Here is a 24,116-nt window from a genome sequence, read left to right as displayed (position 1 = left end):
CTTTCCTGGGGCCCCTGCTGCAGCAGGGGGAGTGAGAACAAGCGGCAGCTTCCCTTGCTCGCTCGCTTGCTGAGCAGGGGTGTGAGCTGTTTCCTTATATGGGATGAGGGTAGGAGCAGGTCCAGGGGTCGGACTTGAGGGCTGGCTGGGGTGTTCTGCCCACCCCTCTGGCGGGTGGTATGTGCAGGGGGCATGCACAGTGCCCTGCTTCTGCTCCCTGCCTTTGCTCCTGGCTCTTTAGAAGTGGCAGTTGGGTTTTTGGTCTTTTTGTATCTTGTTGTCCATAATTTGCCCCAGTGCATGCACATAGTTATTTTTAGTACCTTATAGTTTATTTGTATTTTGTTGCTCCAGGAGACGTTTGTCCAGGTGAAGCATTGCAGCAAAGGGTCCCGGGGTCCCAGCCTGTCTCAATAGGATATGTCTTCCCTGGTCACTCCTCCACCCCTGAGGAGCTGATCATTGTTCCCATCTTTGTAACCCCCCTTACACTGCACAAACCTCCGTTAAAGCACTGATCACCCTGAAATTTCAATTTTTGGTTTTTTACATTTCTAGTTCCCCTACTAGACCATGAACTTAGGTAATCGACCATACTCACCTAGCACTGGAGACACAGCAAGGTATTGGCTCCTCTAAGGGCTGCATGCATGAATGAATGGAGGATTTGACAGGTTAGTGAACCACCCACAGCTTTGTCTCAAGGCTGTCTGCTGTTCCCCTTCCCCTGACCTCATTCAGTTAATTGATGCATCCTGCTGATTCTGTCAAAGATCTATCTGTCCATGTTTGGGACAAGCCCAGAAAGCCAAATGGTAATTGTGAAATCTCTAGGTTTACTTTTTACCTGTGCTGTCTCAGAGAAATTGCAGTGAAAGCATTGTTATAATGCTAGTAGCAACACCTAAGGTTTATTTAGTGCTCTACAGCCTGGAGAATCTCGGATGAGAAAAATGAAGGACAGAAAGGCTATGACTTGTTAGAGGTAGGTAACAGCCCAGGTCTTCAGATTCCAGATCCTCTGATCTTTGTATTATTACACACTGTTTCAGATGCTTCCATCAACAGGTGATTTAAAGTTACAAACTTCCTCTTTCGGAGGGCTACTACTCTGCTGTTGCCTGCAGTCTCTCGCCAACAAATAACTCAGTTATTTTACTGCTCTGGGCTTCATTATTCCTTGTGAATTCGTAAGGCAGATTAAGTCCCTGTTTTCTGGGAATTGAGAATCTTCAGACAAGTCATAGTGAGTCAGAGAGAAATGTTTTTGATGCGAAGGAAATGGAACGAATGTGTGGTTAGTTAATCTTTAAAATATTGTATGTGATTCATTCATTCAGTAGTACTTGTTGAGCCACCCATCTGCTGGGCACTGTATGACTGTCATGGTCCCTGCTCTCATGGGGGTCATAGGCCACCGGGTGAGACAGGTATTAATCGGACATGCCTGCAAAAGTGAATGCATGTATTATTGGAGGCGGTGTTGGGAAGCTGGAAAGGCCCTGGAGTAATCACGAGGCCGAAGGTTATAGCTGGGTGAACCAGGAAGTTCCTTCCTCCTGCTGGGCCTCTTTCTTTTCCTCTAAAAAATAACCAAGGTGGAACCCGTTGGTGTCTTAGTTCCTTCCAGCTTACTACGTCTTTGAACTCTGATCTAACAAAGGCACTTTCAGTGAGTCAGGGGGCAGAGCAGAAAGTACCATTCTTTTGTGTGAACTGATTGTTAAAACATGACATGTTTCATTTGTTATCTCTGTAAGCAGAGTTCAGGCTCACAGTGTCCATCCTGACTACCTTGGTGTACTGAGAAAAGCACATTTTACTTTATTAAAGCAGCGCTTGGCATTTTAGTGGACCCCCTTGCAATGTTTAGTTTATTCTGACATTTGAGAGATTGGATCCTCTTTGTTCTGTGATCTCAAAAAATCATCAACCCCCCAGCCCCTAATTCCTGTATTTGATATGTAAAATGGAAGTAATAACCCAAAACTTCTTAATAAGCCCGCAGAGGCACTGATTCAGCAAAGAAGCAAACATCTGTGGAGCATCTGCTGTGTGCACGGGACTGCTGAGTACAGAACAGACATGAATAAGAAGTGGTCCCTGCCCTCAAGGAATGTATGGTTTAGTGGTAGAAAAAAAGCATAACTATTACAGGTGCCGTGGTAGACGTTGATGTAGGGTCAGACGTACAAATGTAAGAGCTGTACGTAAGTTCCGCTGGCTGGTGGGAGGGGATACCAGGGGGCAACGTAGTATAGGGAAGAGAACGTTAGGATTAGAGTCAGAAGAGCTGGGTTTTCGGAATCTCCGTTCTCTATATATTAGTTGTGTGACCTTGATTCCTTTGAGCCTGGGTTGCCTCATCTAAATAAAGGAAGTAATGATCCTTCCGCCCCATGGTCAATGTGAGTGTGGAACTGTACACGTGTGTATGATAGAGCTCTATCTGTCTGAGCTCTAGGGGCAAGGTCATGTTCCTGAATAAAATGGCTGTTAGGCTACTTGTAATTGCTAAGACAAAAGATTTTATTTGAAGTAAAGCTCTCAGATTAAACCCAAACAGGCATCAGCAACCTTTCAAAGGTAGCGTGCCAGCTCTGCTGCCTGTGCCGGCCTGTCCTGCAGATCAGGCGTCTGTGCGCACCTTTTCTGTAACGGCAGCGGGCGTGGTGCAGGAGGCAGTAGGAAGTCCGGTGGCCCCCGAAAGCCCATCCTCACCTTGACTGTGATGGGAGGTGTGGACCGATGTCGCTGCTCACCTGTGCCCTCAGGAGTGGGGACACCGTCAAGCTGTGTCTTAACTCTGACCTTTCCCCCCTTCTCCCTCGTGCCAGATTTTATCATGTGGGCAACATGCTGCAACTGGTTCTGCCTGGATGGACAGCCTGAGGAGGCCCCACCACCCCAGGGAGCCAGGACGCAGGCCTATTCCAACCCTGGGTACAGCTCCTTCCCTTCCCCCACGGGCTCGGAACCAAACTGCAAGGCCTGCGGGGCCCACTTCGCAAGCATGGCCAGGAAGGTGAGTGTCGACCTCTCGGCCTGCTCGGCCGCTGTAGCCTCAGGCCCTCAGGCAGGTCTGCTGACCCTTCCATGGTGCCTGCCCCTGGCCTTTGCCTGTGCAAAGCTGGCAACCCAGACCTGTCCTTTCACAAAAGTATTAAAACTAACCAAGCAAAAGCAACACATCTTGGCGTAGATTTGGAGCCAGCTAGATCTGAATTCTGATAGCAGCTTGGCCACTTCCTAGCTGTGTGACTTAACCTGTCTTGAGATTCATCTTCTCCGTCTATGAAGTAGGGATATAATAATTGTACCCAAGTCAACATCTCGCAGTGTTGTGGGAATAAAATGCGCTAAGCTGCGGAGGGTGCCCGGTGTGATGCTTGGGGTGCAGCAGGCACTTGCTGTTATTTCCTTCATTAGCTGCTGTCGTAAAAAGCCTGGCTGCAGGTGAACTTGTTCTTTCTATTGAAAACAGCGTCAAGGACATCTCAGGTATGTCAGGACCCTAACAAGATGAAGACTGGAGCTTATTTACTGTTGCCATTTCATTTGAAATGCACGGTAGCCGTGTTTTCCAGATTAGTGAGCAGAAGGTAAAATCACTGGCTGAGCCATGGTGTACGGGTGAGGGCCATCCCTCTGTCTGGTAAGCACGCCTGGGGCCAAAGGTGAGCCCTGACCCAGAGAACTGCTGCATCTGTCTTCTTCTGCAGAGTGAGAGGTTTGTAGCCTAGAATGTGACGTTTAAATGATGATAATGAGAAATTTGAGAGGAAAAAATACTTTCTAAACCACCTGCTGTATGCCAGGGACTTTTTAAAGCAATTTATAGAGTTTTTGTTTCATTTAATCCTCACAGTAACTCTATGATTTAGGTTTTAGGGTCCCTACACTCCCACTTTACATATGAGAAACTAAGGCTTAAAGTTTAACAGGTAAAAAGGAAACTGTCAAGTTCCTGACAGCATTGGAGACATTAAAATACTCATTCTTTCCCCTCTACTTAAGTAGCGCCCCAAGATCACCTGGTTATTAAATGGCAGAGCCAGGATTCAAACATAGGTCTTTGACTCTCAAGCTTTCTCCCAGAAGACAGTCAGCATGTCAGAATTTCTGCAGCTCAAAGTGTTGACAAGCCACCCCTTTGTAATTGTAAGACGATGGAGAATTGGCATTTTGCCTTGTAGGTTGTATTTTGCCTACACCTCACTGCAGTGTGGGGAAGGTGGGCACGTAGCCAAGCTTTGTTGTGGTTTGCTTGGCTACCCCAGTCACTGAGAACTCAACCAGAGAGGCTCCTGCAGGCCAGGGGGCTGTGGCTTGGTGGGCAGGGGTGCCTCTCCTTTTATACATAGGCTGAAAGGTTCAGTCCATGATGGAGACTGAAGTGGCGAGTAGGAGGAACTCGGGGCCACGTGGCCTCAGTGCTGTCGGTGGTGGAGACGGTGGGGGTGGAGTTAGGGTCTGAGATGAGATGGAAGGAGGGCTGTCGGGTCCTGGTCGTGTGCCTGGCACTGAGCCTGGCATTTCAGATGCGTTGTCTCACTGAAACCTTACAGCAGCCTATGATGTGTGTACTACTATCATTTGTTCCCATTTTACAGATGAATAAATTGTTCCCTTTATCTAAGGTAGTAGTTTCAGGGACTCCTCAAGTACATCAAGAGTCTGTTGGACGTCAAAGCTCGTGCTGTTTTCATTGTTACATTGTGAGAAATGCTAGGAACAACCAGCTGAAGTGGCAGAGTAATTGGCAAGAAAGGAATAGGGAAAAGCCTCGTTTAAATGAGGCAGCATGGGGAATTCCCTGGCGGTCCAGGGGTCACTTTCACTGCCGAGGGCATGGGTTCAATCCCTGGTCGGGGAACTAAGATCCCGCAAGCCGTGTGGAGCGGCCCCCCAAAAAAATTAATTAAAAAATAAACAAATAAAGGAAGCAGCATGAATTTGCAATAGGTTTGTTTGAAACCACCTCCCCCCCCCTTTTTTTTTAAAGTCAGTTATCCTCTGGAGTGGAAATGGAGAGAAAGCGCAGAGAGGATGATGGTGGTGATCCAGGCCCAGGATAAGCATGTCGAGCACATTGGAAACTTGAGAGAACCAGGGGATCTAGCAAGTTCTCGACATTGCTCAGCCTGAAGAGAGAACGTGAATGAACAAAGAAACCGCCCCCAGAGAAAGGAGAATGATGGTTGGGTCAGGGTGGGAAGATGCTTTATTTTCTTTAGAGTGGTTATCAGCACCCAACATACATGTGTTTGTGGATTGCCTGTCTTCTCAGATGGTACATAGGATAAGGGATTTTGTCAATTTTGTTCACAACTTTTCCCCAGTATCTAGAACAGTGACTGACACGTGGTAGGTAGGCAATAAAATTTTAAAAATAAATGAATGGACTGCTGAGTTGAGAGCAGTTTGAAAAAGAGGAAGTAGACCAGAGAGTTTCTATTTTCATCACTTTATGGCTGACATTTCCATGCTGAAGATTTTTACTGAGGGCCGGTTCTGTCCCAGCAGCATGCTAGTAGCTGGAGGTTACAGTTTTGTGGAGAGAATACTAAGACGTAGGTCTTTCCCTTAGGGAGCTTACTGTCTGGTCGAGGAGGCCAACATTTACAAAGAACTAATAATAGTCAGTTGCACAAGTTAAGTACTAGGGCCATCAGGCGTTGTTGGTAAATTGATAATTCTAGCTGGATGAAGGAAAGTTTGTTGATTTGCAAAGCAGTGGCTGAGGTAAAAGCACCAGATGTGGAGCAAGTTCAAGGTGGACTTGGGAACTGTGAGTGGCCTGTTTGGCCAGAGTGCAGGGTACCAGGGAAGTTAGGGCAGCAGGGTTGGGATCAGGTGGTAAAGGGCCATGACTGCCATGGTAAAGAGTCTATCGCCACCAGACAACAAGGAAGCATCAGAAGGAGTTTGAACAAAGCAGCAACCTGATTGATCCCATTTCAGGGAGCTTCGTGAGGAGGGTAATTCGATGGAGCCATAGGAGTAGCACTTAGGAAGCTCCTGCACACCTGGCGGGAAGTTCCCAGAGCCTGGTGTAGGGTGGAGGCCGAGATTGATCGAGGTAGCTTCCATTCAGTGAGCAGCTCTTTGTGCCAGACCTTGTGAAGAAGTGGTTGTTTAACCCATTTTACAGATGGAAAATTTGAGACTCAGATACAACAGGTACTTTAGCTACTAAGATACAAGGGCACGCAGCTGATGAAGACAGATGAAACGGAGGAGGAGGTCAAACTAAAGAAGGCAGAGAATCAGTCTTGGTGCCTAGGAGCCTGACAGTGATTAAAATAAGGAATTTTTTTTTTTATTCAGTGGTTCAGTGGAAAATATATTATTCAGTATCTACTGTGTGTCAGACATTGCGTGGGCTAGGCAGGCAGAGATGAAGAATGTCAGCCCTCCTTAGTAGGGAGCTTGTAGTCTGACAGGAAGATGGGGGCCAATACACAGCCACACAAGGAGACAAAAAGAAAGCTTCTATAGCAAGAAGAGCTTTTGTGGGGGTAAAGAAAGTTCCAGTCTGGAAGGTAAAAGATGGTTATTGGTACAATGTTTTCTTGCCACAAAGGGATGGATTAATTTTGTGAATATTAAGGATGTTTTCTCCTATGAGAACTTTGCACTTGTAATTTCATGCTTAAGTGGATCAGCATCTTATCTTAAGGGTTCGGCATTTAACAGCTGCAAGCTTTTAAAATGTCTTTTCTAGAAGTGTTTGAATTGACGTGATTACATGGATCCTACTGTCTCTTTTTCCTTTCTTCACCGAGGTCAGTATTTTCCGACTGCTCATTGGGTACAAAGTCCAGAGAGCACGAAGGACTTTGTAGAGAGGACGTAGTAAGAAAGATGGAGCCCTGCCTTCCCAGAGTTTCCAGTCACAGAGAGAAATGGCAGGCTGGGATTTGCCACAAGCCTCATATCCCATCTGTATTGGTAACACCTACATATGGTCTAGCAGCAGCCCGGCCAATTTTGGAGGGAGTTTGGCGCCCAGCCTCTTGAGCTGACCAGGTTGAGCAGGAGGCTGGGGAGGTGGCCTGGCAGGGAGGTTGTACTTGGGAACGTGGAAGAGATACTCAAGTCTCAGAGTAGAAAGGGGGTGGCTCCTAGGTACTGGCCCGCGTCAGAGATGAGGCACGGGGGAAAGGGAAAAGGAGGTGACGGTATTACCTTTAAGTGCGTTGCGCGCCCACCGCACGCTGAGGTTTGCTGTGCCTTAGCTCATGTAGTACTTGAGTAGTCCTTTGAGGTAGGCTGAGCTTCCGACTTTACAGGTGAGAATCTGACGCTCTGGGAGGTTATCTGTTTTGCACAAGTTCCCTTAGCTGGGACGTGACCAGCTAGGACTTAATCCTAGTGTGTCATGCCTCGGGCTGCCCCTTTCCTCCTGGTGGGCTGCAGGAGGGGATGCTTATGGGCAGGATGGCTAGGAGGAGGGACTGGTGGGCTGAGAAAGTGGGCCCGCCCTGTGCCAGGGAACGAGGCTGGGGAGAGGGTAGAACAAGGAAGGGTGGATTGGCAAAGGCGGGTGCCCCTGCCAGCCTCCTGATGCTGGTGTTTGCCTGTGTTCCTGGCATTTGTGCAGGCTCGTTGGCTCCCCTAGGTCATCATTCATGTGACCTCGTGAGTCAGTTTGCACCATTTGCTATAATTTACACGTATGTGTTTCCCTTGCTTGTTCTGCTCACATTTGTTGACAGCTGCTTTTTCCTTCTCCTTTGTTCTCTTCTGCCTCTGCAAACTGAGGTTTTAGCCTCAAGAGAGCGCTGTCTTGCTCTGTCCCATAGGGTGTGTTTCAGATGCCAGTGCCGGGACTTGAGAATCCCTGGTGAGCTGGGGGGTACGGAGAAGCTGGGTTGGTTGCTGCCTTTGCATTCTGATCTTGCATCCAATACCTGCACACCTTTGAAGAAGAGAGGTGTTTAGATCTGGCTGATTGAGCAACTCGGGGCTTTTTAACTGTGTCAGGCTAGGTCTTATCAAACTGCATTGACTTAAATAATGTTCCACGTCAGGACCTACAGCTTTATTACACGGAAGCCTTGTCATTTCACTCTGTCATCCTAAGCACATCTCATTGCCCAACAGAAAAGCTTTAGATATGACTGAACCCCCAATACCCAAAACATTCTGTTTCTACCTGAGTGGTTACTGGTCCCAGAACCCTTATGAAGCGAGTGCAGCCATGCGTCCTTTCCAATCAGTCGCTGAACATTTTATTGTCTGGTTATAACTGTGTAGAGAATAAGGGAGCTTGATGTGTGTCCTTCCCCAGCTTCTAAGTATCACTAGTCAAAACGATGGTAAGCATTATGCTTGTTTTCCTTTACTGCACGAATGACACTTAGAGAAAACTAACTATAATGACGTCAGCTATGCAGACTTTTACTTCAGTGCCACACAAGAGTATCTGTGATTTCGACTCTGGGAATCTCAGTCTCCTGGGCATTCTTGTTAGCTTGAATAACTTTCTGTACTTAGAAAAGAGGGAGCGGAAACCTTTAGGTTAATACTTAAGTCACCACAGGATGAAAAGTTTTTAATTTCTCTAAAGGATGAGTGAGGGCGCCCTCTGGGACCAGCCCCGTGGGCCCAGGGATTACCCGCCTGGTGGCATGTGGCCTGCTGGTGGCTGGAACAGGCCTCAGTCAGATGTCACCGTGCTCGGTCAGCCTGCGGGGCGAGAGGCCGAGGATTTGCTTTCTGTGAGCTGAGCAAGTTGTGTTGAGTTGTGTTGTCTGCGATCCTGGGAGGAGCTGCTGCCAGGCGGTACCAGCTTGCCTGCCAGGCGCTCTCGTCGCCCGTCTGAGACACCCTGTACTTTCACAGATGAGAGCTCCCTAATCACGTCCAGAGGGCCTCCCGGAGCTGACTAAATATTTGTCCTGGGTAGGCTCTCAGGCACCACTGAGTTCCCAGCACACTGAGTGGGCCTTCCTGGGGTGGGGGTGGGCCTGGGCCCCAGCCTCTGCAGACGGGGCACGGGGTTGGTGGTTGGGAGATGGAGAGCCAGGCCCTTGACTCAGCCCAGCTGTAGGCTCTCCTGGGGCTGAGTTAGGCAACGTGAGCATGACTGTGGGCACCAAACTCAGACCTCGAGTGAGAATCCCAGCTCCACTCTTTACTGCCTGCCCTTTAGGATGGGATTTAATCTCTCTAGGCCTCAGATGCTTGGTCTGTAAAACAGGGAGGTACGCGGATACCTACTTTGCGGTGTTGCTTTGAGAATTAAATGACAAGCCAAATCTAGCTCTAGCACATGGTGGCCCCTCAATAATTTAATGAATAACATTAATAGTAACAACAGTCACCACCATAACCTTTATGCATTTGCTTTCTTATCTCAGCAATAAAGTAGAAAGAATCATAGTTCAGGATTTGAATCTTGACTCTTATCATTGGCTTGTATTTCCTAGCAAGAATAATTAAAACACTGAACACTTATTGAAGACTCATGTGTCAGATATACTAAATGCATTATCTCTTAACTTTACAACAATCCTATGAGGCAGTTGCTGTTATCGCCTTGCTTTACAGATGAGGAAACTGAGGCCCAGAGAGGCTAAGTTAGACCCCCAAGGTGACGCCACAAGAAATGGTGGAGGGAGACAATGAAAATGCGGGGTTTTTTTTTATCCTGAAGCTGGTAGTCTTAATTAATAGCCTCCATTTCTCTACCAGTAAAATGAATAAAGTAAGCCTCCGACAGAACACTCCACGTAGTGTCCTGTATGTGGATACATGATGCCTACAGGGGCTGCGCCACCTCCGAGTGGCTCTTACCCTGATATCTGCAAGGTAGCCTGCACCCGCAGGGAGAGGAAGAGCTCAGTAAAAGTAAGAGTGATGGGGGAGTCTCGCCCAGCTCCCATCACACTGTCTTGTTCTCACTGTCTGACGTGGTTTCCTCTGCCTCTTGCTCTAAGCAGCAGACCTGCTTGGACTGTAAGAAGAATTTCTGTGTGGCCTGTTCGAGCCAAGTGGGGAGTGGGCCCCGCCTCTGTCTTCTCTGCCAGCGTTTCCGAGCCACAGCCTTTCAGCGGGAGGAGCTCATGAAGATGAAGGTGAAGGACCTGAGGGACTATCTCAGCCTCCATGACATCTCTACCGACATGTGCCGGGAGAAAGAGGAGCTGGTGTTCTTGGTGCTTGGCCAGCAGCCTGTAATCTCCCAGGAGGGCAGGACTCACGCCCCCAGCCTGTCCCCGGACTCCCCCGAGCAACAGGCCTTCCTGACCCAGCCTCACACCAGCACGGTACCTCCTACCTTTCCCGGCCTACCTCCTTCACCCCCAGCCCAGGCTCGGGACCGGCAGCAGGTACGGGCCCGTTTGCAGCCACACCATCTCTGCCAGTTGGAGGGCTCGTTTTCCTCTCCCGCCTGCACCATGGGAGTGGGGCAAGGTTAAGTGTCTGGATTATGTGACGCCTTTCTGCTTACTGATGAGGGATGATGTTTTCTGGACATCCGACTCACGTTTTGGCTTTTTTCAGAGATATTGATGCACGGTACTGGGTGTTTGTGTTTTTTGTTTCTTTGTTTTAATTTTTTATTTTATTTATTCATTTTTTTTTGGCTGCGTTGGGTCTTCGTTGCTGCGTGCGGGCTTTCTCTAGTTGAGGCGAGCGGGGGCTACTTACTCTTCACCGCAGTGCACGGGCCTCTCACTGCAGTGGCCTCTCCTGTCACGGAGCACAGGCTCCAGGCGCATGGGCCTCAGTAGTTGTGGCATGTGGGCTCAGCAGCTGTGGCTTGCGACCTCTAGAGTGCAGGCTCAGCGGCCATGGCTCACGGGCCCAGCTGCTCCGTGGCATGTGGGATCCTCCCAGACCAGGGCTCAAACCCTGCCCTGCACTGGCAGGTGGACTCTCAACCACTGCGCCACCAGGGAAGGCCTTTTGTTTGTTTTTAATATGTACATATCCCAGTTAGAGAGTTTTTAAAAATTCATTTTTCCAGAAATATTTTGAGAAAACTCACTGGTAGTCTTTGTGTTTAGTTCTGTTCAAATTGCCCTCCTACTTACTCACCTTTGTTGTGGTCTTCCTTGGCTGGATGGGGAGCTCCGTTCCTCAGTGACCGTCACAAGGCACAAAGGAAGAAAAGGAACATGTAGAGGGAAGGGAGAGTGGGGAAACACTGTGACTAGGACAAGGACGCTGCTTCTCTTGCCAGCCTCTGTCTGGGCAGGGCAGTGGTTGGCGGGCTGTTGAACAGTAAGCAGCCTTACCAGCATCCTAGTGGGGCCTGGGAATGGTAAGCTCAGAGCAGCACATCGACTGAAACATGAACCAGGCATGAAAAGTACAGAAATGAGTAACACATTGCTTCTGTGCTGAGAAAGCCCCTCTAAGGGGGAAGGTAGATGCAGAAACCAACTATTGGATTAGAGTGATGCGGGCTGACCTCACCGTTGTGTGAGGCATGATGGCATCCCGTAGACATACGTAAGTGCCTTAGTGAGCCTTTTACTTACATGGCTTGGGCAATAGTGGGAGGATTAGGACCTAAGAAATCCGATTTCCACATCCAGTTTGTCACTGACTCTTGGGTCAGTTTGGGTGAGGTTTGAGCCTATAACAATGAAATGGGGTTAGTAATCCAGACCACTTTTGCTCTTGCCAGGATGTTGGGAGGACTGACTAGCGTGATCTCACGTCTAAAGGGCTTTGAGCCGCCTAGAGCAGGCACATGCCAGTGCTGTCAGTTCCCATACAGGAGGTGGATGGCTGCTACCTCTTGTTTATGATCACCTCCTTTGCCAGGATGAGGCCCCCTGATTCAGCTCTGACGAGCACTGAGGCATAAAGGCCACTGTGATAGCATGCTTTACCTTCAGGAAACTCAGCAGCTCCCTTGTTGGCTTGAGCCTGCTTTCTCTCCAGTGCGCTCTGGAGTTTAACTCTTCCCTCAGCTCTGGCTCTGTCTGCTGGACAGGTTTGGGCTCCTGCTTTGACTTCCTCCCCTTGCTTGGCTAAGTGCTTTCGCTCTGTTTATGGGGAGCCAGGAGAGTGCCTTGAGGGATTTTTTTTTTCCCTCAAGAACCTTCAGGTGGCTTTTCCAATGAAAGGAGTCGGTTTTAAGCTTCCTTTCATTAATCAGAAGTTTCCAGACTGCACCCACAGGAGACACTGTGTACCGGATCTCATTGGGTACTTCTCTGACGTTTTCAGAGGGCCTTCAGGTCAGCTCATATCCCCTGTTCTGGTGAGGTCTGCATTTTGTCAGCCAGAAAAACAGGGGACGCGAAGTGACTTGTGCGTGGCTGCCCGACGATTCTGCAGCGAGCTGCACCCAGGATGCAAATCTGCTTATACCATTCACCCTACCAGGGCCCTTTCCTGTACCTTTAATGTCCTGGCAGTAGTTGCTGGTGAAGAAAGTGTGTGGAATAAGCACAACTGTGGACACACATTCATTGTAGATTTTGGTTTAGCCAGTGGGCAAACTGAAAAGACAGGAGCATACTTTGCAGCATGAGATCTAGTTTCTCTTTCCTGGAAAAGAAAGGACATACAAGAAGCTGTCTACTTAGGATGAGGTTAGGCTCTGAAAGACTTTTTGTAACTCCAAGGTGACACCAGGAGGCCAGTGTGTACCACACCGACGTAAATCTAAGAGAAAACTAGACGTTGTTTTGGATGCATCTCCATACATGTGTACTATATGTGGGGGTGTATCATCCCTTGGCATTTTTGGTGGTTATTTCTACTCTTCATTGCCACTGTAGTTGCTTGCCTGTTCTTTTTTTTTTTTTTTTTTTTTTTTTTTTTGTGGTATGCGGGCCTCTCACTGTTGTGGCCTCTCCCGTTGTGGAGCACAGGCTCTGGATGTGCAGGCCCAGCGGCCATGGCTCACGGGCCCAGCCGCTCTGCGGCATGTGGGATCTTCCCGGACCGGGGCATGAACCCATGTCCCCTGCATCGGCAGGTGGACTCTCAACCACTGTGCCACCAGGGAAGCCCACTTGCCTGTTCTTAATTAGCTCCGTATTATGCATCCTAATCTGAGATGAGCGGCTAGAGGCAGTGAGTGACTGGTTTCCTTTACTGAGACCAGTGGAAAAGGCCTGTGAGCTCAGACACCTCTTTGCTCTGGGCTCACACCAGGCCCTTTGCCTGTTGGGAGCAGTGGGTGAAGAGGATCTAGTTAAGGGATTTGTGGCTTCAATGGTGATGGGATTAGGAGGCTCACAGTTCTGACTACTCTGTGGCAAAACCTGAAGGAGTGTCTAGGAGGAACCTTTTGAGAAGTTAGAATTCTAAGCAGAATGAAACTTCTTAAGCACAGGCGTTTGTCTTAAATAGTCTCAGGCTAATAATAATTTTTGACCAGGTTTCAAGACAGCTCTCAGTAATAGTGTGCCCTGCTGGTTGGAGCATATTTCTAGAATGTGAGAGCAGCACCTAGCCAGAAGAGAGGGGTAGGGTGGTGAGGGTCTGGAAACTTTGTCTCATCCAGGCCAGATGAGGAAGTGGGGGAGATTTTGTGTGGAGGAAGGGAAGCTGTGATATGAACAGCTGGGAAGAAAATAGTTGGCCTTGGTCTGGGGGCAGAACCAGGGACGGTGGGCAGAAGTTGTTGGGAGGGTAGTTTGGGGTCAGTATCAGGAGAAAACTTGACAGCAGTCCCTCACAGGAGTGGACGTGTTATCTTCCTTTCACTCGGAGTGTTCAAACTGAGACTAAATTGACGGTGAGTGGCGGTTAATGCCGTCCTGGTGGTGGGCAGAATTAATGCGTCTTGTTCTAGAGTTGAAATCTATTTCTGTTGCTTCCCTGCCTGACAAAGTCAGTGTTAAAGAGCAGGCTTTTGTAATGCTGTTATGCGAGACTCCAGATTTCCGGGGGAGATGGGAATGTGTTTTGGATATGGTGTGAGCTGGCAAGAGGCCCATGCTATCCCTGGGACATCTCTGGATGTGATGGCACCTTTTTCTTCCCACAGGCCAATGGCCATGTGTCTCAGGACCAAGAGGAACCGGTCTACCTGGAGAGCACAGCCAGAGCACCTGCTGAGGATGAGACGCAGGTGGGGCCCCTGCTTGGGTCTGTGCCTTTGCCTTTGCTCTTTCACTGGCGTTCTTAGGCTGTTATTAGGAACCTCTTGGCAGACTCAAAGTGGAGAGAGGAGAATCAGTGTGTGATGATAGTCCTTCTGAAATTCTGTTTTCAGGGGTGGAGTTTAGTGTTAGCATTACAGATTAACCTTTGTGGCTGTCAGTGTGTTCATGTGGAGTTGTGAGTCACAGTGGAGACTGGGGAGCCACATGGCCCATTAGTTTCCAGTCTCTTGACTTTCTAAGAGCTGCCAGAGGGCAGGCTCCCTGTGCTGCTGTGCAAACCTTGTTCTTTTCTTCTGCTTCTAGCACACAGTAGCCATTGTTAGGGGAAGGAAGTCAGATAATCAGGAGGAAAGATGGGAGGGAGTTCAGGCCTCAGCCGTGGCGGGCCCAGTGCACAGGGGGGCACAGCCATCGGGGCCGTGGAGCTATTGTCATGGGTGCGTAGAGAGGATGCTTGACAGGGAGGTGGGCTCCTTCGTGGGAAAGCAGAACTGTCTCCGGGGGAAAAGGACCAACACCATTCTCGGTAGTTTCTGCTGCTGCGTTTAGTCGTCACAGCAGCCCTGTGAGGCAGGTCTGCTGCCTCTTCTTCATGGAGGGGCAGTTGGGCTCCGAGAGGTGAGCCACTTGCCTGATACTGTTCAGTACTAATCAGCGGAGGAATCAGGATTCAAAGCCAGGGCCACCTGCCTCAGACTGCCGCTCCTTCTACCGGGTCATGCTGCTGGGTGGGTCGGGCCGGCTGCTCCTGCGCACAGGGCTCAGGTTGGGAAGAGACCGCGGCCTCTCTTGCGATGCAGGGCGCCATGCCAGCTACTACTCCTGTTCCTACTCCTCTTGAGGCCAGTCACCAAAAGCATGGGTTGATGAGTGCTCTGGGGTCCTGGGAGGGAGAGCCTGGGTTGTGGGAGCTGAGCCCACCGATCTCATCTTTGCCTTTGCAGTCTGTTGACTCAGAGGACAGCTTCGTCCCGGGCCGGAGGGCCTCTCTGTCTGACCTGACTGACCTGGAGGACATTGAAGGTCTAACCGTGCGGCAGCTCAAAGAGATCCTGGCTCGCAACTTCGTCAACTACAAGGGCTGCTGTGAGAAATGGGAGCTGATGGAGAGGGTGACGCGGCTGTACAAGGATCAGAAGGGGCTACAGCACCTGGGTGAGGGGCCACCTGGGTGACAGCTTCACAGAGTTCCAGAGTGCTTGCTGTCTCGCTTGAGAGTCGGCATCGACCTGACTAAATTTCCCTGCTTTTAGCCCAGGAAGGAGTCACCTTACACATCTGCAGCCTCTAATAATAGCTGTCCTTTGGAGTTGAGGGCTGGGATTTGGTTAGGCATCATGTACATGTATTTAATCCTCAGGGCAGCCTGTGAAATGGGCGCTATTAGTGTCTTCCTTTTATCATAGAGCCCAGATTTGAACTGAGGATTTCCTGGTCCAAGTCCATGGCCTTTCCCCCCACACGTCGCCCCTGCCATACTGACTACTGCCTTTACCAGTACTCCTTCTTTGTACACACAGTGCAAGAACACTGTGTCCTGCCTGCACTTGGGCTGTTCACTTCCCAAAGCATGGTATCATTTTCAGCGATGCCCGGTAAAATATCAAGGTCTGTGCTCAGGTTTGGGAAAAAGTCCATGGCCTTTCCCCCCACACGTCGCCCCTGCCATACTGACTACTGCCTTTACCAGTACTCCTTCTTTGTACACACAGTGCAAGAACACTGTGTCCTGCCTGCACTTGGGCTGTTCACTTCCCAAAGCATGGTATCATTTTCAGCGATGCCCGGTAAAATATCAAGGTCTGTGCTCAGATGAGTTTGGGAAAAAAAAAAAAAAAGAAACTTTATGTCCCTGCTGCTGATTCATGGTGGATGAATAATGGAACAGTAAAGGCAGAGAAGTCCTGCAGAAGAGAGAGGAGTTGAGCCGTGTGGAACTCCACATTTCCTGAAGTGACTTCACCCAGAACCTACCCCCGCCCCCTGCCCCCCAACAACCCCTTGCCAGCTGATTTGGTCCTGCAGGTCGTTTTGACTCCTTGCCTGCTAAGAGTGGTTGAAGTCGGATTTGGGGCTCTCCGCTCCCAGAAGCTCAGATTTGTCAGAGTTAGGGGACATCTGACTGGTCACCTGATCACAGACTCTCCCCTTTGGGATCGTCCCCAGAACCTCCCTAGAGTGGCGAGGACCTGGGACTAGGAGATGGCTCCGCCGGGGGGCTGCATCCCGACTCCCTGGCTGACTGGAGCAGACTGTTCCTCCTTTCTTGACTTTAGTGCTGGCTTCAGAAGCATCAGAAAAGGACATTGTGCTTATGCAGTATCCTTCCTGCTTGGCAGTTTTGTTCATGGCAAAGCAGTGGAATCTCTCTTCCTAAGACTAGGTCAGACACCCCGGCAGGAGCTGTGTGTGAGTCCTCCGCATGTAGGGGGAGTGAGGAGGGCGGGTGTTCTGTATGGGCTCTTGGCCGGCCTGGTTCCCAGCAGGTGAGCTGTCAGAGTTCGGAAGTGAAGGCAGGGTGGCTGGAGACTTTCCTCGTGCCGTCACATATTCAGACGCCTTCTTTCTCTTTCCTTTCCAGTGTGTGGTGCTGAAGACCAAAACGGTATGTAGTTCTTCCTGTTTGGGAACAGGCTTAGGCTCTTAGCTCTTCTGTCCTTCCCCTCCTTCAGCCGTGATTCCTGTTATCAGTCTAAGAATTCATGTCAGCGTTCAGAGAGGGTGTGGGGGAATTCACTGGGAACCAAGGCTTCTCAGCATCTCTGGAAATTCTTATCCCTGTCCCCGTGAAGGGACAAGAGTGGCAGGACACCTAGGGGCAGCCTGATCTGCATGCCTCTGGGTTGTCAGAGCTCAGAAGCCAGCATTTGTAAAATATTCAGCAAAGCAAGTGGTGGCATGTGGCACATCCGGTGCATTTCCCACACTCCTGGGGCTAAGGCACTCCCTCCCCTATAGTTTTCACTCCATTTTGGTCTGAGTAGGAAGGGTTTCTGTGTACACCTTCAGGGAAATCACTTGGGATGTTTATCAGCTTCTGGTACCAGCTAAAAAGAAAGGGTGGTGGGGACTTCCCTGGTGGTCCAGTGGTTAGGACTCTGGGCTTCCACTGCAGGGGGTGCAGGTTCGATCCCGGGTTGGGAACGAAGATCTCACATGCCTCGCAGTGTGGACCAAAAAAAAAGAGAAAAGGGTGGTGACCTGACAGCCTTATTTGTACAGGGCTGGGTAGTGGTTAGAACTGCTCTGGGGATAGATCGGCGCTCAGCTGCCACAAACTCACCCGTGTGTTAAAGACCACCACTGAGCCTTTGGGCACCTCCAGAACACACTGCAGGAATCTTGACTGCAGATCCAAATCATTCTAAAACATTCTAGACCTTTTTGAAAGCCTAAAGGCTACATGGCTGTTTTACTAAATAACAAATTTGGAGTCTTCTGAAAAAGTTTTAAAGTGCTTTGCAGGTCCCTACACTACTCTGAGAACATCCTTTTTTGGGGAAGAGCTCACAATCATATAGCTCAGAATGGGGCACAGTCTTCTGGCTGATAAATTCTCAAGAGTTGAACTCCCCCAAATCATTTGGAGTTCTAGACCCACTCCCTCATCTGATACCAGGATCTTGCCAGTCCACTTGGTGTCTTTCTTTTTCTGATTCCCTGGAAGAATGCTGGCAACTCAGTTGATGAATTTGTTAATCCTGATAGAAGTAATCAGTAATGAAATTCTATAAATTACTCCAGCTCATCTTAGGTATTTATATAGTTCAGTTGTTTCCAAACCTTCCCTGTTAGGGCCAACAGCTCCTCAAAGGGGTAAATAGGTTTCACCACCTCTTACAGCCAGCCTTCCTCAAGTGTTTCTTGACTTTCTGAATAGTCCAGGGAACAGGAAAAGAAAGTGCAGAGGCAATGGAGTGTGAGAGAATTCCCTGTAGAACCGTAGAGGTGGCTGGTATGGGGCCAGTTGCCTGTTTATAGCTACCTGGTTCAGGCTACCATTTAAAACATGCTGGGGATGGTTGGCTTTGGGGAAGTGAAGGTTTTTCTGTTCCTGCAACTAACCTAGGATGCTGGTCATGCCCACTGTATCTTACCACTTGCACAAGCCAGTTAGCCTTGTCGAGAACTGTGCACTGAGCAGTTAATACTATCTTGGCAGTCCCTGCCCTCAGGCCCCTTGCCCAGAAGCCCGCCTGCCTGGATTTGAACCCTTGGGCAAGCCACTTAACCCTTTGGTCTCAGTTGCCTCATCTACAAAATGAGTAACAAGAGTACCTGCTTCATAGTTTTTGTGAGGATCCAATGAGTTAAAACATGCAAACCGTTTAGGACCCTGCTAGCACCCGTAAGCTTGCAATAAATGTGGGCTGTTATCATTCCCTTGGGAGATGTTCATTTGTCAGACATTTAGAGAGCACCTACCATGTGACTGGTCGCAGGGATTCAAAGATGAAAATCAGACCTCAGAGCACATAGCAGATGCTTAGTACATTATTATAGAAACTGATTGCGTCTGTTGAATTTAGGGGCCCATAGTGTAGTAGGGAGACAAGTAGGCAAACTCAGAAATTCTCATGCAGTGTGATGAGCAGTCATGAGGGTATGAATAAAGCTGTGTGTGTGGAGCAGAGAAGAGGGATCCATAATCTCTGCCGGGTTCTTGCACCACGACGTCTCCTCAGAGGAAGCCTGGTGGTCGTCTGTGGCATGGCCCAGGGGCTCCCGTGATCCTTGGCTTTATTAAATTGGGGATATGTTTACATATAAGCCTCATGATCCTTAGCCATTCATTACAGCTCCATTTATACCTAAACTTTTCTGAACCAGTTTTATCTTTTCATCATGTTCTGCCTCAGAGAATATTGAGTCCCTAAGTGCCACTCACTGGCTGTATTACAGCCTCAATTGTCTGAAAATTATTTCTTTTAAGCTTTGAGGACTTTGCCTTATTTAGTTCTCATGTTCTGGGGACGTCTTTGATCTACAAGTACTTGACTCTTCAGATCTATAGCCTGACCTATAGAGGTGCAGATTAAACAAAGAAGTGGAATTAACTACTGGGGAAAAGTTTTCTTGGAGTTCTGTTTGAGTGAAGTATGTGGATTTGGGGGGGCTGTTCCCAGTGTGCCTGTTCTCCGCCTGTCCCCCAACCCCGTACACTTAGACAGTCTTCTTACTTTCCCCTCTACCCACTTTCTGCTGTGTGTGTCCAGGGGGAGCAGTGCCATCCAGCCTGGAGGAGAACCTGTGTCGGATCTGCATGGACTCGCCCATCGACTGTGTTCTGCTGGAGTGCGGCCACATGGTCACCTGTACCAAGTGTGGCAAGCGCATGAACGAGTGTCCCATCTGCCGGCAGTACGTGATCCGAGCCGTGCACGTATTCCGGTCCTGAGGGCTTGTACCAGCTTCTTCAGTGCCTTACAGGGACATAGCTCGAGGTGTCTGGGCCCACAGTTGGCCAGCTTGCAGGGGGGCAGCCTAACAAGAAAATCTGCAGTGTTCCCAAGAGCAGGGCAAGCAAGATGCTGTGTCACCTGTGGGCATGCACAGATCACACAGGCAAGTCCCTATTTCAGCGATCTTGGGGTGATGATGGTAACTGATGAAGAGAGGACTTTCTGGAATTTGGACCGTATCTTCCTCCCTTCCTCTGAGAACCTAAACAGTTTCACCCTTCCTCCTGTAGCTCACCCATCCCCCTGAGCTGCGTGCCTCTGTTCCACCCATCGGAAGTCCTGGTAGAAATGGCTCTCTTCTTCCCCAGCACATCTGGATTAATTTCTGGTCCCTCTGGCTTTCTGTGCTTTAACCGACCTTTGCTAAAGTCTCTTGCTACATTACCTAAAATCCATGTGTTTCTTCAGACCAAAAAGATGTTAGCTTCCCAGACCAATAGTGATCCTCCTTAGGACAGAATTTGGCCCAGTAAACTCATTTCTGGCGAGAAATGAAACACAAATGCTATTGAAAAAATTTGAAGTCATTAAAAGTTGCTTCCTTAAGTGCTGGGATTGGAAGCTATCAGTCTCTTGACCTGACCTTGGCAGTCAACAAAGCATCTGGCTTTCAAACTGCTGGGAAATTCCAGTCTGTGTGCGAGATGGTGCATGGATCATCTCTGCTGCTTCTCTTGGGGCCTGACTTTGTGCCACCCTTAATTTTAGTTTATGAGAAAAGGGAAAGCGTTGGGTGGCTTTCTGCTTGGCTTTGCCTTCTCCAACAGCCAGCCTTAAACCACTTTCCCCTGAGCATGAGGTCCCTCTTTCCCATGGAGGTTTTAAACACGGTCTCACCGAAGGCACAGAGACTTAGGCAGAGAGCCTCATGTTTCTCTAGCCAGACTTCTCATAAAGCTCCCGGAGACTGAGCATGTAAGACAGAGCACCTAAGAGGTATCAGAAGGTACTGAACGACACTGGATTCAGCCCTTGAGCAGCTAGCTAGAAGTCTTAGTTCCCCAGGTTGGTGGGGACTCCCTACTCCCATTTCCTTTCTCAGCCTGCTGATTTAGGGGCAGGTCAGGAAGAAGCATTCTCTAGGCCCTTTAGGAAGGGCCGTGCAATGAACAGGTGATGTTCTCGAGCCCTCTTAGTGTCTTCTCACCACTAGAAGAGCTTAAGTTTGCCGGAGAAGCTAACGTACATACGGTGTCCTTTCAGAAGAGCGGTGTGTGCTGCCGTCACTACTGGGCGAGCTATGCAAACCCTTGAACACCGGAAGGCCTTGGCAGTCCCCCCACCCCCACCCCATGCAGCCAAGATCTCTGACTAGAAGAACCAGTCATGACTTTGAAAGCAGTGGGAAACCTCTAAGAGGACCTGTTTATTGGTACAGACATGTTTAATGCTTTCTGTCAACCACTAATCTCTTTTGGGGGAGTGAAATAATTTTAAAGTGGTTGTCAGCTGAACACTGGACCACTTACCTTGACATTATACCAAGTCCTGGGTGATTTGATTCTGAGCTACAGCCTTTGTAGGAACTGGGGGAGTCAAATTTCCCTATAAAGACATCGTCTTTCACCTTTCTGCTGGACAGTAAATACTACAGTTTACAGTGCCTACCAGTTTAACAAAGGATTCAGCTACTCCTCAATTCCACTGTGAAACAGGTCTACATATATGCAGCTCAGTTACAACCTAGCAATAACTTCAGGGCAGAAGCTGGCTGTCTCCCTACTTAAAACTTGCTTTCTCTGCTGAGGCCTTACCTCTCCCTACCTCCCAACTTCCCTCTTAGACATGAGTTAATAATATCCTGATGGTTGGTCTATAACCTCAGTAAGAATTAGAACTGATGTCATTTACTCATTTTGGAGAAAGAACTTGCCTTGAAGTCTTCTAACCTCTTTTGGCGGTTTCCCTTTAGGAAAAAAAGGTGGCAAACACCTCCCCCCACTTTTTTTTGTATCTTCTTTATTCCTACACCAAGTAAAAGTTGGGAATTCTAAGATCCCATTTCAGTTACTATCTAACCTAGGGAGAAAACTTGACTTTTATCCTTGAATATTCTCTCCTGCTCCTTGGTCTTAATTATCATGGAAACATCTAATTCTTCCATTATTCCATGGCTTTTGCTGTGACTGTTCTGAGGTTTCAGTTGAGACTTGTTTTAAAAGACATGGACAGCTGACTGGTTCATAATACATTGGAATAGCTGGATCCAAACTAGTAAGAATAAGCTGTACAGGAATTAGCGCTCAATATAAAATGTATAAATTTGTTGAAATCTTTTGGATGTGAATGTGTTATTTCAAGTGGCTTATGTTAAGATTTTCTCAGACTTACTTGGGTGTTAAGAGCAAACCCAAATGTGTATTTTTTGTTATATGGAGCTCTGCTTTATAACTTTGTAATAAAGTTTCAATATAGATGCCTGTCTGATCTGGTGTGAGGATACCAGAGGTCTGACAGTTAAGACTTGACAAACCACAGGCTAATCCCAGGCACACAGGCATGCTCTTGAGAGACTGCATTATTTTTGGAGATGCGTAGGCCATGTGGCCTTGGTCATGGAAGAGCCTAGAAGAGGATGGGACCTGGGTAGGGAAAAGGACCAATCCTAAGTCCAAATAGGAAAAAGCATCAAGTGAGTTCAGACATGGGACACTGATTTGGTAGAGGCAGACCTTAAAGATGTGGGTAGAAAGGAATCTAAGGACAGCCAGGGTGCCTAGTTAAGTCTTCAGGTGACCCTGGGAGATGGACAGTAGCTTGTGGATACAGCTGTGGTGGCTGGAGTGTGGCTCAGAGGTTGGCCCAGCCTCGAGGGCAGAGTGCCCTGTGCAGGTCTGTACGCCTGCCTGACCAGGTGCCCAGGGGAGGGGACCCCTGAGTAGGCAGCCTTTGGGAGAGCTGGATTAGTGCAGATCTGCCCTGTGACTGAGGAAAGAAGAAATCTTGCCAAAAGGGCATAAAGGCTCGAGGCTGAGCCACAGCACTTTGTCCTCATTGTTCTGGGCAGCTGACCTGTTCAGCACCCTGGATGACCTCTTGTCTGCTGCCAACCAGCAGCAAGTGAACAAAGGCTCAGAGGAGGGCAGGCCTCCAGCACTCTGCTGGGGAGGTCTAATATGATGTTGTTTACGTCTATGGAAATACATGGATACAAAATCACATCTAATGTCAGCAGCAAAGAAAAATTGTGTCAGAAAGACTGGAAGGAAATAAACACCTTGTACAGTGAACTGAAGACAACACACCCAGCGAGGCAGGGAGGGGCTGAGGGGCTGAGCTCATGACTGAGACTCCCCCCTCTGCTGTGCGGCACACCCTGAGTGAGAGACCAGCCAGGCAAAAGGGCAGCGTCTGTGTCCGTTGGCAAAATCCTGAGGGGAGAGCCCTGTTCTGCTGCTCTGTCCAGTTGCTTGGCCTAAGGAGGCTGGAGACAGGATGAAAATTTATGTAGGTCAGTGCTTAGAGGAGCAGCTTTTGTTTCCACAGAGGACAGAATAAAAAGTGTCGTCTTCTCAACAGTGAAGCCAGACTGAATGGTGCCTATTCAGAAACACCAAACGTCCTGGCCTAGAGTCAGGGCACCACCCCCTCCTGCCCTTCCAACACATTTTCAGCAGCAGCTGGAAATCCTGGTCAATCAGGTTGGAATTGGCCTCCCAGCAGAGTGTGACCTCAGCTGAGCACACTGGAGGAGGGCTGGGGCAAGGTGGTGGCCCAGACTCAGACTCATGCTCGGGTATGCTCCAGAGACTGAGTCACATTAGCCTCACTCACAGGGGCTGGACAAACAAGCCTGCCAATCTGTTGATAAGAAAAAACAGAATGGACCCTCAGAAGTCAGCAGAACTAGTTGGAAGTCAGTTTAAAACCAGATGGTGACATGATGAGCCTGCACTCAGACCAGAGTGGGCTGTACCGCACAGGTGCAAGGCTGTGGAGGTGGTCTGACAGGGTTCTGAAGTCAGAGGCCAGGCCCCAGTCTCCTGGGCAGGGTCTGGACATGCACACCAGTGCTGATCTTCCCAACTCTAGATCACTACGTGCCAGGCTCTGTGCTAAGTGCTTTACCTAAGGCCTCCTGAGGTCACCTACTCTTCACAGCAACCCTGTGATTTAGGTGCAGTTCCTGTCCCCATTCCTGGAGGGTTAGGGCTGTTAAGTTTCAGGGCTTGATTCAAACTATGTCTACACCTGCACTGCCCAAGGTGGTAGTCACTAGCACTAGCCTCACGTTGACTACTTGAACGAAAATGAAAAGTTCACTTCCTCAGTTTTGTTAGCACATTTCACATGCTCAGAATATGGCTGGTTCATGTTGGCCAGTGGAGATTTACAGCGTGCTTCCAATGCCATAAAAAGTTCTATTGAACTGCACTCGTCCATGCTAAATTGTTTTCCTTTTATTCAAATAAATCAGCCTCAGGCGGTGCAGGAGCCATTCTTTCTAAGCAGGCTGTGTAGATTTGTCCTCAGGTGGGCTTTTAAAGAGCAGTCTTTTTTTTTTTTTTTTCAGTACGCAAGCCTCTCACTGTCATGGCCTATCCCATTGCAGAGCACAGGTTCCAGA

The 24,116-nt window shown here is 48.9% G+C and overlaps 1 protein-coding gene across 2 annotated transcripts in view; it reads left to right on the top strand.

The window, feature by feature from the left end:
- RFFL (ring finger and FYVE like domain containing E3 ubiquitin protein ligase) overlaps positions 1 to 19,485 on the top strand; it is a 47,264-nt gene extending 27,779 nt beyond the window's left edge. Inside the window, exons 2-7 of one of the 2 annotated variants that reach the window (XM_007446583.1) lie at positions 2,838 to 3,025; positions 9,951 to 10,340; positions 13,970 to 14,053; positions 15,032 to 15,242; positions 16,669 to 16,692; positions 19,304 to 19,485. In XM_007446583.1, coding sequence (XP_007446645.1) covers positions 2,838 to 3,025; positions 9,951 to 10,340; positions 13,970 to 14,053; positions 15,032 to 15,242; positions 16,669 to 16,692; positions 19,304 to 19,485 — 1,079 coding nt within the window. Of the gene's footprint in view, positions 1 to 2,837; positions 3,026 to 9,950; positions 10,341 to 13,969; positions 14,054 to 15,031; positions 15,243 to 16,668; positions 16,693 to 19,303 lie in introns of those variants that run through there. The other variant, XM_007446584.1, reaches the window with a different exon arrangement.
- The last annotated feature ends 4,631 nt before the right edge of the window (positions 19,486 to 24,116 follow it).

The sequence above is a fragment of the Lipotes vexillifer genome, unplaced genomic scaffold (genome assembly GCF_000442215.2).
Source record: "Lipotes vexillifer unplaced genomic scaffold, Lipotes_vexillifer_v1.1 scaffold572, whole genome shotgun sequence".
Taxonomy (NCBI): domain Eukaryota; kingdom Metazoa; phylum Chordata; class Mammalia; order Artiodactyla; family Lipotidae; genus Lipotes; species Lipotes vexillifer.
The sequence above is the reverse complement of the archived record's forward strand: the minus strand, read 5'-3'. Positions and strand labels throughout refer to the sequence as shown.